At 47.4% G+C, this 15,392-nt stretch overlaps 1 protein-coding gene across 1 annotated transcript in view; it reads left to right on the top strand.

Moving 5' to 3' along the window:
• Nucleotides 1–323: 323 nt before the first annotated feature.
• PAX7 (paired box 7) overlaps nucleotides 324–15,392 on the top strand; it is an 85,022-nt gene continuing 69,953 nt past the window's right edge. Inside the window, exons 1-2 of the mRNA XM_044668700.1 lie at nucleotides 324–402; nucleotides 10,270–10,469. Coding sequence (XP_044524635.1) covers nucleotides 324–402; nucleotides 10,270–10,469 — 279 coding nt within the window. The remainder of the gene's footprint in view (nucleotides 403–10,269; nucleotides 10,470–15,392) is intronic.

The following is a 15,392-nucleotide window of genomic DNA, read 5'->3' on the forward strand; positions in this document are numbered from 1 at the left end:
CGAGGTGGGGAGAACGACATGACATTTTTAATGGATTGGAGAGTGGGTTGGGATGGGGAGCACCAGGAAGTGAGGTCAGAAGAGGAAGACAGGTTCGGATTGTGGAGGCATTGAATGCCAGGTGACAAAGAGAAGAGGGGCTTTAGATTGACTGCACAAATGTCCACACAGCTCCTCTGGGTGCATTAAATGTCCAAATGGAATCTGGGAAGACTAAAAAGGGGGTCGGCGTGGGAAGAGGAGTGCGGCAAGGAGAGGCAGCAGGAATGTGGCAGGGGAAGCAGAGGGGCCGGGAGGTGATGGATATTCCATCTGCTGAGGACATGACGGAGAAAGACCCGTCTCCCGGGCTCCGCCAGCCTTCCTCCCGGATGCTCCTGGACCCAGAGTTTCGCCTTCCAGGTTCCGTAGACGACATCCCTCGGGATCTAGTCTACTGAGGGGAGGGAGGACGGGCTAAGGCGGACACAATCCTGGCAATGAAGTAGGGTGCCCTGGCTAAGCTCTGACCATCCTGAGGATTGAGTCATGTAGGGGGCTGTGGGGCAGCTCCGTGGATGGAGAGCCAAACTCAGAGATGAGAGGACCAGGGTTCAAATCCGAACTCAGACACTTCCTAGCTGTGTGACCCTGGGCAAGTCACTTAACCCCCATTGCCCAGCCCTTACTTCTCTTCTGCTCTGGAACCAATACTTAATATAAATTCTAAGATGTAAGAGTTTTTTTTTTAATTTTAAATTTAATTAAAACAATTTTCCCCATGGTTATATGATTCATGTTGTCTCCCTTCCCCCTTCCCTCCCCTTTCTGATAGTTAACAAGTGATTCCTCTGGGTTACACATGCATTGTTACTCAAAACCTATTTCTATATTATTCATTTTTGTAATAGAGTCATCTTTTAAAACCAAAAACCCCATCCCCATCCCCATATAAATAAGGGATAAATCAGATGTTTTCTTCTGCCTTTCTGCTCCCATAGCTCTTTCTCTCGACATGGAGAGCATTCTCTCTCCTAAGTAAGGATTTTTTTAAATCCCAATGAAAACCTTAAAACTTAAATTTAAAAATTGGTCCCTGTTGTGTTCACAGCCCAGTGAAGGGAGATAAGGAAAGGAAGGGTCCATAGGAAAATGGCCCTGAGACCTCCTCCTCATGCCGCAAGGCTCCCCAGGATCCAACCTTCCCCTCCTAAGAGGCATATGATTCCCCCAGAGGGTGATTTGGAGGAGCTGCAGACAGGGACCATATAGGGAGGAGGCTGGGCATGTATTTAGCTAGTTGGGCAATGTGGAGACAGGAAGCCATGAGGACCAGGAGGTTGGTGGGGAGTGACCTCCTAAAGCCTCCTTTAAAGGCTCATCTGCACTGCCTCTCAATCCTCCAGAGAAATGGCATCTGGAAGCTGCATTTCCTGAAAGGTCAGATTCATGTAGTCCCCTAATTTAGAACATGGAATGCTGGCTCTTAAAATACAGAATGTCAGAGCTAGGTGGGAGCTTGGTACAGAGAATGTTAGTGCTAGGAGATCCCTTAGAGCCCAGAATATGGGAGCTGGAAGACCCTTAGGACCCAGAATGTCAGAGCTGGGAGGGATCTTAGAACAGAGAATGTCAGAGCTGGGAGGGAGCTTAGAACCCATAATTTCAGAGCTGGGAGGGAGCTTAGAACCCATAATTTCAGAGCTGGGAGGGAGCTTAGAGCCAAGAATGTCAGAGCTGGGAGAGATCTTAGAACAGAGAATGTCAGAGCTGGGAGGGAGCTTAGAACAGAGAATGTCAGAGCTGGGAGAGACCTTAGAACAGAGAATGTCAGAGCTGGGAGGGAGCTTAGAACAGGGAATGTCAGAGCTGGGAGGGACCTTAGAACACAGAATGTCAGATCTGGGAGAGACCTTAGAACACAGAATGTCAGAGCTAGGAAGGGTCTTAGAACTGTGCTCCCTAGCTGCCCCTAGAGAGTGTCCTTCTCCAAGCAAAGGCACGAGGAGGTAGCTAGCTGTAAACACAGGGGAGGGCAGAAAGGACTGCGACCTAATTTTGAAACTGAGCTCTCACATTTACTAGCTTTGGGTAAATTGATCGACCTCAGTGAGCCTCGGTTTCTTTATCTATAAAATGGGGATAATAATACATTTCCCCCACTCCTTCCTCCGGGGAGGGGGCATTGTGAAGAAGATCCTTTGTCTAGCCTCCAGTGCCCCACAATGTGAAGTATTACCACTAGGATTACTATCTGCCATCCATCCTTCTCCCCAAGAAATACCCAAGGTGGTACCTCTCACACTGAGGTAACCACTAGGTTCCCCCCCACACTCCCGCCCCGCCTCACCCCCTCCCTTCTCCCTCCTCCTAAAGCTTATTGCTCCTGTTGATTCCCAAGTTGTAAGGTCCATCAGGGGCATTACGGAGAGCCGAGCTTTGGTTACAGTTGACCAGTTTGGTGTCTGAAAAAAATCACCCCCGCAAAGCGCATCTCCGAAGGCCCTGGCGAGAGGGCCGTGCAGAGCCCTCGGTCCCCAGCTGAGCTCAAAATGATTTTTCTATTTTTCTAGCCCTGCTCCCTGGGCTGCTTGGTATTCAGGGACACCCTGCCCACACTCCCCATCACTCCGCCAGGCCCGAATTACTTGATTAAAACGCATATCAACCATTATGCGATTCGCTTCTCTGCCACGACAGCTCCACACCAGGGCCTGAGTTAACTGTAATAACAGGGAGAGGGAGGCAGAGGGGGCGAGGGGGACTTTCCAGATGTTGGGGAGAGGGAGAGGGGCACAGAAATGAAACCCCCAAAGCCAGATGCTTCAAGAGCAATCCTAGCCTGCATTTTCCAGCTTGGGGTCCAGGTAACCTTGGTCGTCACTGTCTCTCTGGGGGCCTCAGTTTCCACGCCTGTAAAATGTGGGACCTAGACTGGGTTTCAAAGGTCTCTGGAGAATATCTCAGCAATTTTCTAGGTTTCTAAATGTTCTGAGTTTCTAGAGAGCTATGATTTGCTACTCCCCAAACCCTGTGGAGTAGGTTCTGTGCATATGGCGACTCCATTTTACAAATGAAGGGACTACGGCTCATTATGCTCTTAAATGGAGAAATAAGACCCAAACCCAGGTCTATTGACTTCAGATCCAAGATTCTTTGCCCTCTTCTGGCCTGCTTTCTTTCATGAATCCTAGGGTCTGCAGAGAGGGCCTGGAGAGGTTCTCTTAACCAGCCCCCCTTCCCAGAGATATGGGGTCACTTGGGCAACTGGGAGAAAAAGTCAGTGGTTCAGAGAGGGCAGATACAGTTATTTCATTGTTCTAGACGGACGTCCCCTCTCAGGGACTTCCCAATCAACCCAATTCATTTATGGTTTAAGCCCAAGAAAGTGTGTTCTCTGTTGCCACTTTGTTTCTCTCTTTTTCTGGTCTAGACCTTTTGGGGCCTCAGTTTCCCCATCAGCTCCCCATTTTCCTCATCATGAAAATGGTGGTCATATTGACTTTGAAGTGGTTAGAGCTGACATAAGAACAGACCTTCAGAGTTTGTCATTCAGGAAGTCCCTGGACCTCAACTTCTTCATCTGTAAAATGGGGGGCTTGGATCACAGAGGCTCTAATGTCCTCTAGATATAAGATCACACGGTCTCTTCCCCTGGCCTCACCTCTCACATGGGCCAAAGAGCAGAGAGTTCAAGTCTCGGTATCTTCCTCTCATTATTGAAGAAGTTGGAGGAAGAGGTAGCTTAATTTAACAGAAAGCATTGGATCTGAGATCAGAGAAGACCTGGGTTCAAATCTTTGCTGGGGTGCTTCTGATCTGTGAGATTTGGAGCAAATCTCTTTCCCTTCCTGGGTCTCAGTTTTCTCTTCTGTCAAATGAGGGATTTGAACTGGATGGTCCTACGGAATCTTCAGTTCTGCAGACCAAAGAAGTCAAGGAGGGCTTCCTAGAGGAATTGGCCTTGGCCAGTAGAATGAGTCAGCTTTAGAGATGAGGAACCTGAGGGAGGAGATTGGAGGGGAGGTAGAGGGCACAACTTTGCTTAACAGTCAGTGTATCAGGTTTTGGGGTTCATTTCTCTTCGACACCTCAAAACCACCTTTCCTGGTTATTGTCCCACGAACACACACACTCACACAGATTTTTACCTTCATCATCATCATCATCATCATCATCATCATCATTGTATCTGGCTTGATCTCCCCATCAACGTGCCCCCTTTCAGGGTTCCTGGCACAGCCCAGAATAATGATCCCCCTTCCAGTTTCCCAGCCCATGGCTGCTCACGGGCGCCATTTTCCCTGGCTGGGGATGGAGGCATGGGCCCAAGACAGAGACAGAGAGCTGGACTTGAGTAGACCAGAATCCCCCTCTCCCTCTCCCTCCCCATCCCAAGTGGCCTTTAATGAATGCGCTCCCATGCTCGCTCCTGCCTGCACGCCCCCAAGGCCGGCCTCTGGGTGCTTCACTCAGAGGCAGCAGGTCCTTAAGGAGCTTCAAGGGCTCAGCTTCATCCACCCCGGCCTCACTGTGGCCGATTCCACGTAATCCTGTTGATTAATTTAACTCTAAGGCTAAGAGGCTACCAGGAGCCTGGGGAGGAGCGGGGATGGGCAAGGGAGGTGGGGGTTCCCCAGGTAGCCTCTTTCCCCAAAGCTTTTTTGCTTCAGGCCCCTCGTGAGCCTTAGCTGTGCTTCTGTCCTGCTGTCTCCCCCCACCATCTCTCTAGCCTGCTCTAGCCCACACTTACACCGGAGGCTGCCCAATCCTTTAATCAAGGGGCGCAGGCAGCAAAAGTAGTGTTATTCCCATTTCATAGAAGAGAAAACTAAGGCCTAGAAGAGGAATGACTGCGGGCATGGGAGTACTTCTTAGAATCTGTGGGTTAGTTCAATCAGAAGATTTGAGTTCAAATCCTGGATCTCTTCCACTGACCTTAGGCCGGTCTCCTCACTCACTAGGCCTTAGTTTCCCCATCTGTAAAATGAGAGGGTTGGACCTGATCATGTCAGAGAAGTGCAAGGGAAAGGGCACTGGAGTCTAAAGCCCTGGGTTCAGATTCCACTTTTTTGATCTTGGAGTAACCGTTTGACTTCCTTGGGCCAAATGTACCGTATCTCTTAGATTAGTTGATTTCCCACAGGTTTTTTTTTCTAGCTCGAAATCTCTGATGATAATAATAATAATAGCAAAGGGTCCCTAGATGGTGCAGTAGATAGCAGCCAGGCCTGGAATCAGGAAGATTTGGGTTCAAATTCAGCCTCAGACACCTACTGGCTGTGTGACCCTGGGTAAGTCACCTAGCCCTGTTTGCCTCCATTTCCTCTACTGTTAAATGAGCTAGAGACAGAAATGGCAAACCAGTACAGTATCTTGGCCAAGAAAATTCCAAACGGGGCCATGAAATTCAGAAACAGCTGAAAAAGGACCAAATAACAACCAGCTGCTCTACCCATTGTATAATCTAGCTACTTAGACCCACAAAGTCCTGTGCTTTAAGGCTTACAAAGTACTTCTGCCTATTATATATGCTATGCCACTACATCCTCCCCATCATCTTGTGAGGCAGGTAGTACAGCTATTATCATTTCCATTTCAGGTCTCGTTAGTCCCGTGAGCCGTATCCTCCCTGAGCCTCGATTTTCTCATCTGTAAAATGGTGACACAGTCTTCCATAATAAAAAAGAATTTTTAAAATTAAAAAATGGTGGCAAAGTTACTTGTATTCCACAATGGGCAAAACACAAGAGCCAGAAAGGCCCAGGTTCAAATTCATGATCTTCTTGAAGTCCAACATTATGTGTCAAATTCTCTTCCTTCTAGGTGTGTATGTATATGAATGTGTTTAGGTGCTAGTAGATGGGAAGGAAATGAACCTCGGCTAGCCTGGACCTTTTCCCCAAATTGAGGCATTCTCCAGTGGGGGGAGGGAGCCAGCACAGTGGAGGGATGGTTCAGGATGAGAGATCAGCTGCCTCATCACAGAAGGGCAGGAGCACAGGCGAGAAAGAAAGCGAGCATCCAAAGGCTTGTGTTCAAGTCACCACTCTGCCACCATCTTCCCATGGGATTGATCCCGGGCTAATCATTTCCTTTGAGCCTCAGATTCCTCTTCTGTAAAATGAAGATCATCATACTTGCTATGCCTTTTTCTAAGTCCTTTCACAGGGTTGTTTATGCAAAAGAAGTTTTGTAAATTTTAAAATGCTATTGAAATGGGAACTCTTTGAATATATTATATTCTTCCCATGAAAGAAAAGCTCCAAGGAAGCCAGGAACGGGGTCTCATTCATTTTAATAGAAAAATTCATTAAAAGGGCATCAAGTTGAGGCAGGTGAGGAGATTCAGTGGATAGAGAGACAGGTCTGGAGATGGGAAGTCCTGGGTTCAAATCTAGCCTCAGATACTTCTTAGCTGTGTGATCCTGGGCAAGTCACTTAACCTCAGTTGCCTAACCCTTCCCTCTCTCTTGCCTTGGGGCCAATACTTAGTATTGATTCTAAGACAGAATATAAGGGTTTGGAGGAGGAGAAAGAGGAAGAAGAAGTAGAAGTAGCAGTAGTTTAGAGCTAGGAGGAAATCATCTAATTAGAAATCATCTCATTCTATAGACTAGACCCTTGTTGGTGAACCTATGGCACATGTGCTGGAGGGGGCTATTTCCTTCCTCCTCTCCTCTGTGCCTGGACATTTTTCATATCACCCACCCCTCTGCCCAGCAGCCCAATGGGAGTGCTTCTTCCCTCTGCCCCCCCACCCCAGTCTGGGGTAAAGAGGTAGCTCATGCGTGACATGAAGGTGCAGTTAGGGCACTTCATCTCTAAAAGGTTCACCATCATTGGACTAGACCTTCTTGGACCTCAATTTCTCCATTTGTAAAATGAAGGAGGAATAGGGAAGCCTAGAATCTGAGATCTCTTCCTGCTATAGATTATAAAGACAAGAAATAGAAGGTGTTCCCAGGTCATGGAAAGCCTTGAACTCCAAGCAGAGACTAAACTGTATTCTCGAAGCAATAGGGAGCCTTTGAAGATTTTAATTTCTTTTGAGCAGAGGAGTGATATGTATAAAGAAAGTTCTTTTGGTAATGATGGAAAAGCTGAATGGGAGGAGGGAGAGATTTTTTTTCATGTGGTAAAATTCAGGCTAAGTCTTTCATTTTATTTTAAGTACATTTATTTAATTAATTAAGAAAATGTTTCCATGGTTACATGATTCATGTTCTTTCCCTCCCCTCCTCCCACCTCCCTCCTGTAGCCAACAAGCAATTCCACTGGGTTTTACATGTGTCATTGATCAAGACCCATTTCCATATTATTGATATTTGCACTAGGGTGATTGTTTAGAGTCTTCATCCCCAGTTATATCCCCATCAACCCATGTGATCAAGCAGTTGTTTTTCTTCTGCATTTCTGCTCCCACGGTTCTTCCTCTGAATGTGGCTAGTTTTCTTTCTCATAAGTAGGAGAGAGAGATTTGAAGGGACAAAGAAGGTAGGAAGAAGCTATTGTAATGGCCCATCCCCCTAGAAGGGATAGAGAGATCGAATCAATAGAGTTTGGGAATTGGCTATGAGAAGAAAGGGAGATGGCAGGGTCAAAGGCAATCCCAAGATTCTGAACCCAAGAGCCCTGGTGAAGAGTGGAAACATGGACAGACATAATGAGGTCAGAAGGAAGAATCAGTTAGCAGGGGGAGGATAATAGCTTAGGAGGAGACACATCGAGTCGGAGGTGCCTGTGGGACATACAGGGAGAGAGAAGTCTTGGGAGCAAGTCTAGGGCTCCAAGAAGAGATCAGGAGAGCCCCAGATGTGGGCCACATCTGCATGCCGCTGGTAGTTGAAGCCACAGGAATGAATGAGATTGTCAAGGGAGAAAGGGGGAGAGAAAATCCCTCGTCTTCTCTCCTCCCCATCCCCCCTGCCTTCCTCCCTCCAGTCCCATCTCAAGACCTCTTTCCTCTCCCTATCATCCTCAGTCTATGTCAGGAATCCTGAATCAGGAAATTAAAGCTGTGTTGTCAGTGTTACCAATACCCAGGGAACTAATCCCGGGGATTAGTTTCCTTTGGCTCCCAGCCTCTCGACGTGCCTTGGGGAGACGGGGCACTGGGGGACGCCAGCTGGAGCCCCCTGACTGTGGCAGGAGGATCTGGCCCCAAGCCCGGGCCAGGAGAGCCTCCACATCCGGAGTGGCCCAACATGGTGGGAATGAGTGAGAGAGATCCTGAATCTTGGATCTCCCCAGCAGCCCAGGATCCGGAGACACTGGGACAAGCGGGTGGGAGAAAAGACTCGTGGCATGTAGGGGAGAATCTTTCCCATCACTGGCTCTTTGGAAGAGACCTGAAAATCACGCATTAATTTGGTATCTTCCTTCAACCAATCAGGAAGCAGGGACTGAATGTACCCTTCCTCCCTCATGGCTCCACATACTGCCTGAAGAAGTGCACTGGGCAGGAGGGAAATAGGGGGGACATCTGCCCCCTAAGAGACTTTTTTAACCCTTTCTTTCCATCTTAGAATTAATACTTTGTATTGGTTCCAAGGTAGAAGAGTGGTAAAGGCTAGGCAATGGGGGTGAAGTGACTTCCCCAAGGTCACACAGCTAGGAAGATTCTGAAGCCATATTTGAACCCAGGACCAAACTCTAGGCCTGACTCTTAATCCACTGAACCATCTGGCTGCTCCTGTTTCCACTAGATTGGGGGGGGCGGGGAATCTGGTCTTTTTTCAGGAGTGATGAAGGCAGAGTTGGGACCTGAGACTGAGACATCATCCTCTTTCCCATGAGCTTCTCCCAAGCTCAGGGCAGGGAAACAGAATGAAATAGAGAGCCCCAGTCTCATACTAGGTCATAGATTCATTGCTAGAAGGTATATCAGAGGCCATCTTGTCTAGTGTCACCCCATCCCTTCATTTTATAGTTGGGGAAGCTGTGGTCTAGGGACATCAGATGTCACACAGGCAGGAAACCTGCTTGAATTTGAACCCAAGTCTGTGACCTGAAAGTTTCTCCCGCTGTGCCTTACAACTCTTATGCAATTCTCCCATTTTATAGATGAGGAAACGGAGACCCTCAGACAGCATTCAATGACTTGCCCAAGGTCCCACAGTTAGAAAGTGAGCCAGAAGGTCTGGTCTGAATCCTAGCTCTGCTACTTAGTGACCTTGGGCAAGTCATTCACTCTTGGCACAAATGGGCCCCTTCTCTTTGGGTGGCGTTGGGTCAAAGGTAGGAAATAGAGCCTGGGTTCTGCAGGCAGCTAGTTGATGCAATGAATAGAGCACAAGGCCTAGAGTCCGGAAAGCCTGAGTTCAAATGTGGCTTCAGATACATAGAAACTGTGTGTCTCTGAGCAAGCCACTTAACCCTGTTTACCTCCTTTTCCTCATCTGTAAAAAATGAGCAGGAAAAGGAAACATCAAACCACTGTAATATTTTGAGTCAGACAAGACCAAAAAAAAAGACTGAAAAACAATAATGACCAGAGCCTTCCCCAAGTCTGTTCCTACTTCTGAGTAATGTACCTTGCTTCTCCATCCTATTTGTCTTGGAAGTCCTTCCTCCTTTTTCTCTCTAAATTCAATACTTCATGCAAGACTCAACTTTTCTACAGGCCCCCTCCTGAGTACATAAAACCCTAACCCTAATATTCTGGAAGGAAGGAAGGAAGGAAGGAAGGAAGGAAGGAACCTCATGATATGGAACATTAAAGTTGGAACAGAGCATGTCGGGATGGGCGAGAACTTTAAAGTGCAGAACCTTTGAGATTATATGGTTCAAAGTCCTCTTTAGAGGAGTAATCTGGGGGGTCAGAGAGATGAGCCGATTACCCACAATTATGGAAGGAATCTGTCACAGTAGCCAAACTTGAACTCAGGTCCACTGACTCTTTGCCTAATGGATTCTCCCAGTGGGTTTTCTTTTCTTTAAAAAAAAATGCTTCCCTTCCATCTTGGAATCAATACAAAGGGTTAGTTCCAAGGCAGAAGAGAGGTAAGGGCTAGACAGTTGGGGTTAAGTGACTTGCCCAGGGTCACACAGCTAGGAAGTGTCTGAGGCCAGATTTGAACCCTGTACCTCCTGTCTCTAGATCCGGCTCTCTGTCCACTGAGCCACCTGCCTGCCCTCTTCCCAGTGGATTTTCCCCAGACTCCCCCGGATGACCAAACTAGAAGTTCAGCCCCCCCGAGAGCAGGAGGACATGCATCCTTCGTGCTGCTGACCCACTCTGATTCCTCAGTCCTAAACTCTATTATTCTCTCCTCTCCCACCCTGCAGGAAACCGCCTGGACGAAGGGTCCGATGTGGAGTCCGAGCCTGACCTCCCGCTAAAGCGGAAGCAGCGCCGCAGCCGGACCACCTTCACGGCCGAGCAGCTGGAGGAGCTGGAGAAGGCGTTCGAGAGAACCCACTACCCTGACATCTACACCCGGGAGGAGCTGGCCCAAAGGACCAAGCTGACAGAGGCCCGCGTCCAGGTAGGGGAGGGACGGGCACCCCCCGAGAGAAGCCGGGGCGAATGTGGGGGCTCGGGGACCCGCGGCAACGGGCCAACCCGCCACCTTCTGCAGGGACGGAGGGTCCCAAGGCTGGTCTTACTGGGACCAGAACCGGGAAATGGATCTCTGAGCCCACCACGGCATCATGGGATCAACGAGCTAAAAGGGATCTTACACGTCATCAGAGCAACCCCTTCGTTTTAGAGAGAGGGAAACTGAGGCCCGGAGATAGTCAGTCACCAATTTATACCTCTAGAGCTGGAAGAGACCTCAGAGGCCGTCTAAGCCAATCACCTCATTTTTCTAAATGAGGAAACAGGTTCAGAATGGAGAAAGAATTCACCTATGATAAACAGCTAGCCTAGGGGTAGATAGGCAGTGCAGTGGATAGAACATCAGGAAGACCCGAGTTCAAATTTGACCTCAGGTACTTAGTAATTGGGTGACCCTGGGCAAGTCACTTAAACCCGTTTGCCTCAGTTTCCTCATCTGTCAAATGAGCTGGAGAAGGACATGGCAAACCACTCTAGAGTCTTTGCTGAGAAAACCCCAAATGGGTGCTGAACATCAGCAGTCAACATCAGATGCAGAATTTGAACCCAGATCTTCTTGAAGTCCAACATTATTTGCCAAATTCTCTTCCTTCTAGGTATATAGGTATATGAGTGTGTTTAGGGGCTAGTAGATGGGGTCGAAGGTACAGACTGATACAGGTCAAGCAGGATGATACAGGAGAGAGAGCATTGGTCAGTACTCATCAGAAAGCTTGGATCCAAATCTCCACCTCCTCTGCTCAGAAGCAACGTGATCTTGGCCAAGTCCCTTTCCCCTGGATCTCCATTTCCTCCTCCCTAAAGGGGGGTTGTCCTACCTCCCACATCTCTGATTCTGTGACCCCCAGGAGGGTCCAGGGTCCCCGGAACCTTCCGGAGGATGGAAGGACCTTACCGAGTGGGGATAAAAGAGAGGAGAGGCGCAGTGCCGACACTGCATGGCCCCGAATGGAGCCTTGGGAGGAGGGAAGGGAAAGGCACCCCTTAACCTTCCTGGGCTAAGATATCACATTCTGCAAGGCCTGCAGGTTCTCCAGGGAAGAAGTGTGCGAGCCTGCTGCCTCCTGGGACCTTGTTAGAAGAGCCAAGCAGAAGAGGGGGGACGGGGCGTGATGAAGGGCCCCTTGGGGAACGCCAGCCCACAGCCCCCACTGACTCTGGGTGTGCGTCTGAGCCGCCTGGCCTTGGGGGGCTGTTAACAGGTAGAGGGGAGGTGGGGCTGGCGGGGAGACAGTCACGTGTGTAAGAGGGGCAGAGAGACGGGATGGACTTGAGGCACAGTTTTTGGACGCAGCCAATGCAGGAAACTGGTTTGCTTCACTGCACGTATTTCTTTTGGGTGGAGAGAGGAGGGTGAGAAAAAATATTTTTGTTCATCAAAAAAATTAAATTAAAATCTTTATAACCCTTACTTTTTTTTTTAAAACCTTCCATCTTAGAATCAATACTGTGTATTGGCTCCACGGCAGAAGAGTGGTAAGGGTAGGCAATGGGGGTCAAGTGACTTGCCCAGGGTCACACAGCTAGGAAGTGTCTGAGGCTGGATTTGAACCCAGGACCTCCCATCTCTAAGCCTGGCTCTCCATCCACTGAGCTACCCAGCTGCCCCCTATAAGCCTTACTTTTTGTCTAATAACAATTCTTTTTTTTTTTTTAAACCCTTAGCTTTCCTCTTAGAATGGGTATTGGTTCTAAGGCAGAAGAGTGGTAAGGGCTAGGCAATGGGGTTCTCTGGCCCTGGCTCTCAATCCACTGAGCTACCCAGCTGCCCCCCACAAATTTAAATTAGGGGTGACTAGGTATCAGAGGACCAGACCTGGAGTTGGGAAGATCTGAGTTCAACTCTAGATTCAGATACTTCCTATCTATGTGACTCTGGGCAAGTCACTTGACTCCAATTGTGCCTTGCTCTTGCTGCTCTTCTGCCTTGGAACCAATATTCATTATTTATTTATTATGTATTATTGATATTATTTTTTATTATAATAAATATTCATCTACAAAAATTATAATAAATAAACAATTGAGATTGTCTATTTGCTTATTATTTGTTATTGATATTAATTATTATTTATTATTGATTCTAAGATAAAAGATAAGGATTTGAAAAAACAAACCAAAACAAAAAAATTGAATTTAGGAGATTGTAGGTAGCACAGTGGATAGAGCACCGACCTGGAGTTGAGAAGACTGGGCTCAAATCTGGCTGCAGACTTTTTCTAACTATGTGACCTTGGGCAAGTCACTTAACTTCTTTTGCCTATCACTTGCCCTTCAGTCTTAGAGACAAGAGGTCCTGGGTTCAAATCTGGCCTCAGACACTTCCCAGCTATGTGACCCTGGACAAGTCCCTTAACTCCATTGTCTAGCCTTTACCACTCTTCTGCCTTGGAGCCAATACACAGCATTGACTCCAAGACAGAAGGTAAGGGTTTAAAATAAATAAATTAATTAAATTTGTGTTTTTTGAAATCCTTTCATCTTTTTAAAATCTTTTTTTACATTTATTTTATTTTTTACAAGTTGAACTTATTTATCTTTTTAAAACATTTTTTCTATGGTATGTGATTCATGTTCTCTCCCAGATCCAGTAAGCACTTCCACTGGGTCATACAAATGTTATCACTTATACCTATTTCCCTAATATTCATTTTTGCAATAGAGCAATCTTTTAAAACCCAAACCCCCAATCATATATCCATATAAACAAATGAGAAGTCATTTGTTTTTCTTCTGGCTTTCTACTCCCACAGTTCTTTCTCTAGATGTGGAGAGCGTTCTTTCTTATTAGTCCCTCCGGATTGTCTTGTAGTAGCAAAGTCCATTACATTGGGTTGAAACTCTCATCTTCTGTCTTAGAATCAATAGTAAATATCAGTTCCAAGGCAGAAGAGCAGCAGGAGCTAGGCACAATTAGGGTTAAGTGACTTGCCCAGGGTCACACAGCTAGGAAGTTGCTGAGGCTAGATTTGAACTCAGGTCCTTCCTTAGTTGCTTCCTTAAAATATATATATTTTTTTTTATAAAAGTTCATAGATCTCAGATTAAGAGCTTCTGCTAAATATAAGCCATCCCCTAAAATGAGATGTCTTTGAAAGGAAAAAAATGGAGTTTTGAACCCCCCCCCCAAAATGACAAATTATAGACTAACTCAAGTTTATATAAGCCAGACTTGGGAAAGATGTGGGCTCTCTGCTGAGACCAATGGGGTAAGATCACTTGAAAGCACAGACAAATTGTGTGCCCCAATACTAAGAGACCATGGCATGATGGCGTTTACAGAGTTGGACGAGGGGGGTCAGGGTTGGCTTCTTAGAGGAGGCAAGATTTTGAGGTCAGGATCGCTTGACTTGGGGAGAGGAAAGGGAGAGATCTCGTTTGATCCTGGAAACAACCCCAGAGTAGCAACATTCCCCGTCTGGTATCTGGGGCCCAAAGATGGAAACCGAGGCTCCTGCCTCCCAGAGGTCCAGCGCTCTTTCCAGCCTGCTGACCAAGTCAACCCAAGAGGCCACGGTTACCCCTTGGCTCTCCATTTCCTTCTGGAGGGTATTTTTCTGCTCTTGGAGAAAGAGAAAACATCTCCTGAGCCCCCTCCTCCCTGAGAGTGATATCCGAGTAGCTCGAGGCCCCCCACTCCCACCGCCCTCCACCCCCTAGCCCTTGGCGGGCCCCTGGGACTCAGCAGCCAGAACCCTCCAAGCAGCTGTTCTTTAGGGCACATTCCTCGCGGCTTTCTCATCCCAGCCTCCTGGCAGCCTCCGATGCTTCCCACCACTTTTAAGCCTTGCCGCCCCTTGTAAAATTTTCTGGCTATCAGAGAGGATCTTTTATTGGCTTGTGGGAGCCGGCAACATGTGTCAATCAAGTTCTGGGGCAAGGAGTCAGGGAGGGTGTGAAGGGAAAGGACCCGAGGATGAACAAACCCCTAAACAGGCCACTGTTGGACAGAGCTTGGGTGACCACCTGTCAAAGATGCTGGAAAAGAGATTTCCTGCACTGAGTAGAAATTTGGGCTAGACTCTCTAGGGTCCCTTCCCAACTCTGAAACTCTAGCATGATGAGCTTAGGTTTGTTTTTTTTTTAAACCCCTACCTTCTGCCTTAGAATCAATTCTATGTATTGGTTCCAAGGCAGAAGAGTGGTAAAGGCTTGGCAATGGGGGTTAAGTGACTTGCCCAGGGTCACACAGCTGGGAAGTGTCTGAGGCCAGATTTAGTCTCTAGGCCTGGCTCTCAATCCACTGAGCTACCCAGCTGCCGCTACCATGATGAGTTTTTTTTAAAAAAAAAAGATTTTCACTGATATCTTTTATTTTTACTCTGCCCAGATTTCTTCCTATATCCCACTCCTTTTCTTCTCTGAGACCATCCCTTACAATAAAGAATTTAAAAAAGAAAATGGTATGGGCAGCCAAGTGACTCAGTGGATGAAGAACCAGGCCTGGAGTCCAGAGGACCTGGGTTCCAATATGGCACCAGAATCTTTGTAGCTGCTTGACCCTGGACAAGTCATTTAGTCCCAGTTGCCTAGCTCTTACCATTCCTCTGCCTTGGTATTTAGTATCAATTCTAAGACAAAATTCAAAAGTAGAAGGAAGGAAGGAAGGAAGGAAGGAAGGAAGGAAGGAAGGAAGGAAGGAAGAGAGGGAGGGAGGGAGGGAAGGAGAAAGGGAGGGAGGGAGGAAGGAGGGAAAGAGGGAAGGAGGGAAGGAGGGAGGAAAGAAGAAAAGAAGGGAAGGAAGAAGAGAAGGAAAGAAAGAAAGGAAAGAAAAAGAAAAGAAAAGAAAAGAAAAGAAAAGAAAAGAAAAGAAAAGAAAAGAAAAGAAAAGAAAAGAAAAGAAAAGAAA

Source organism: Gracilinanus agilis, chromosome 3 (genome assembly GCF_016433145.1).
Source record: "Gracilinanus agilis isolate LMUSP501 chromosome 3, AgileGrace, whole genome shotgun sequence".
Lineage (NCBI taxonomy): Eukaryota > Metazoa > Chordata > Mammalia > Didelphimorphia > Didelphidae > Gracilinanus > Gracilinanus agilis.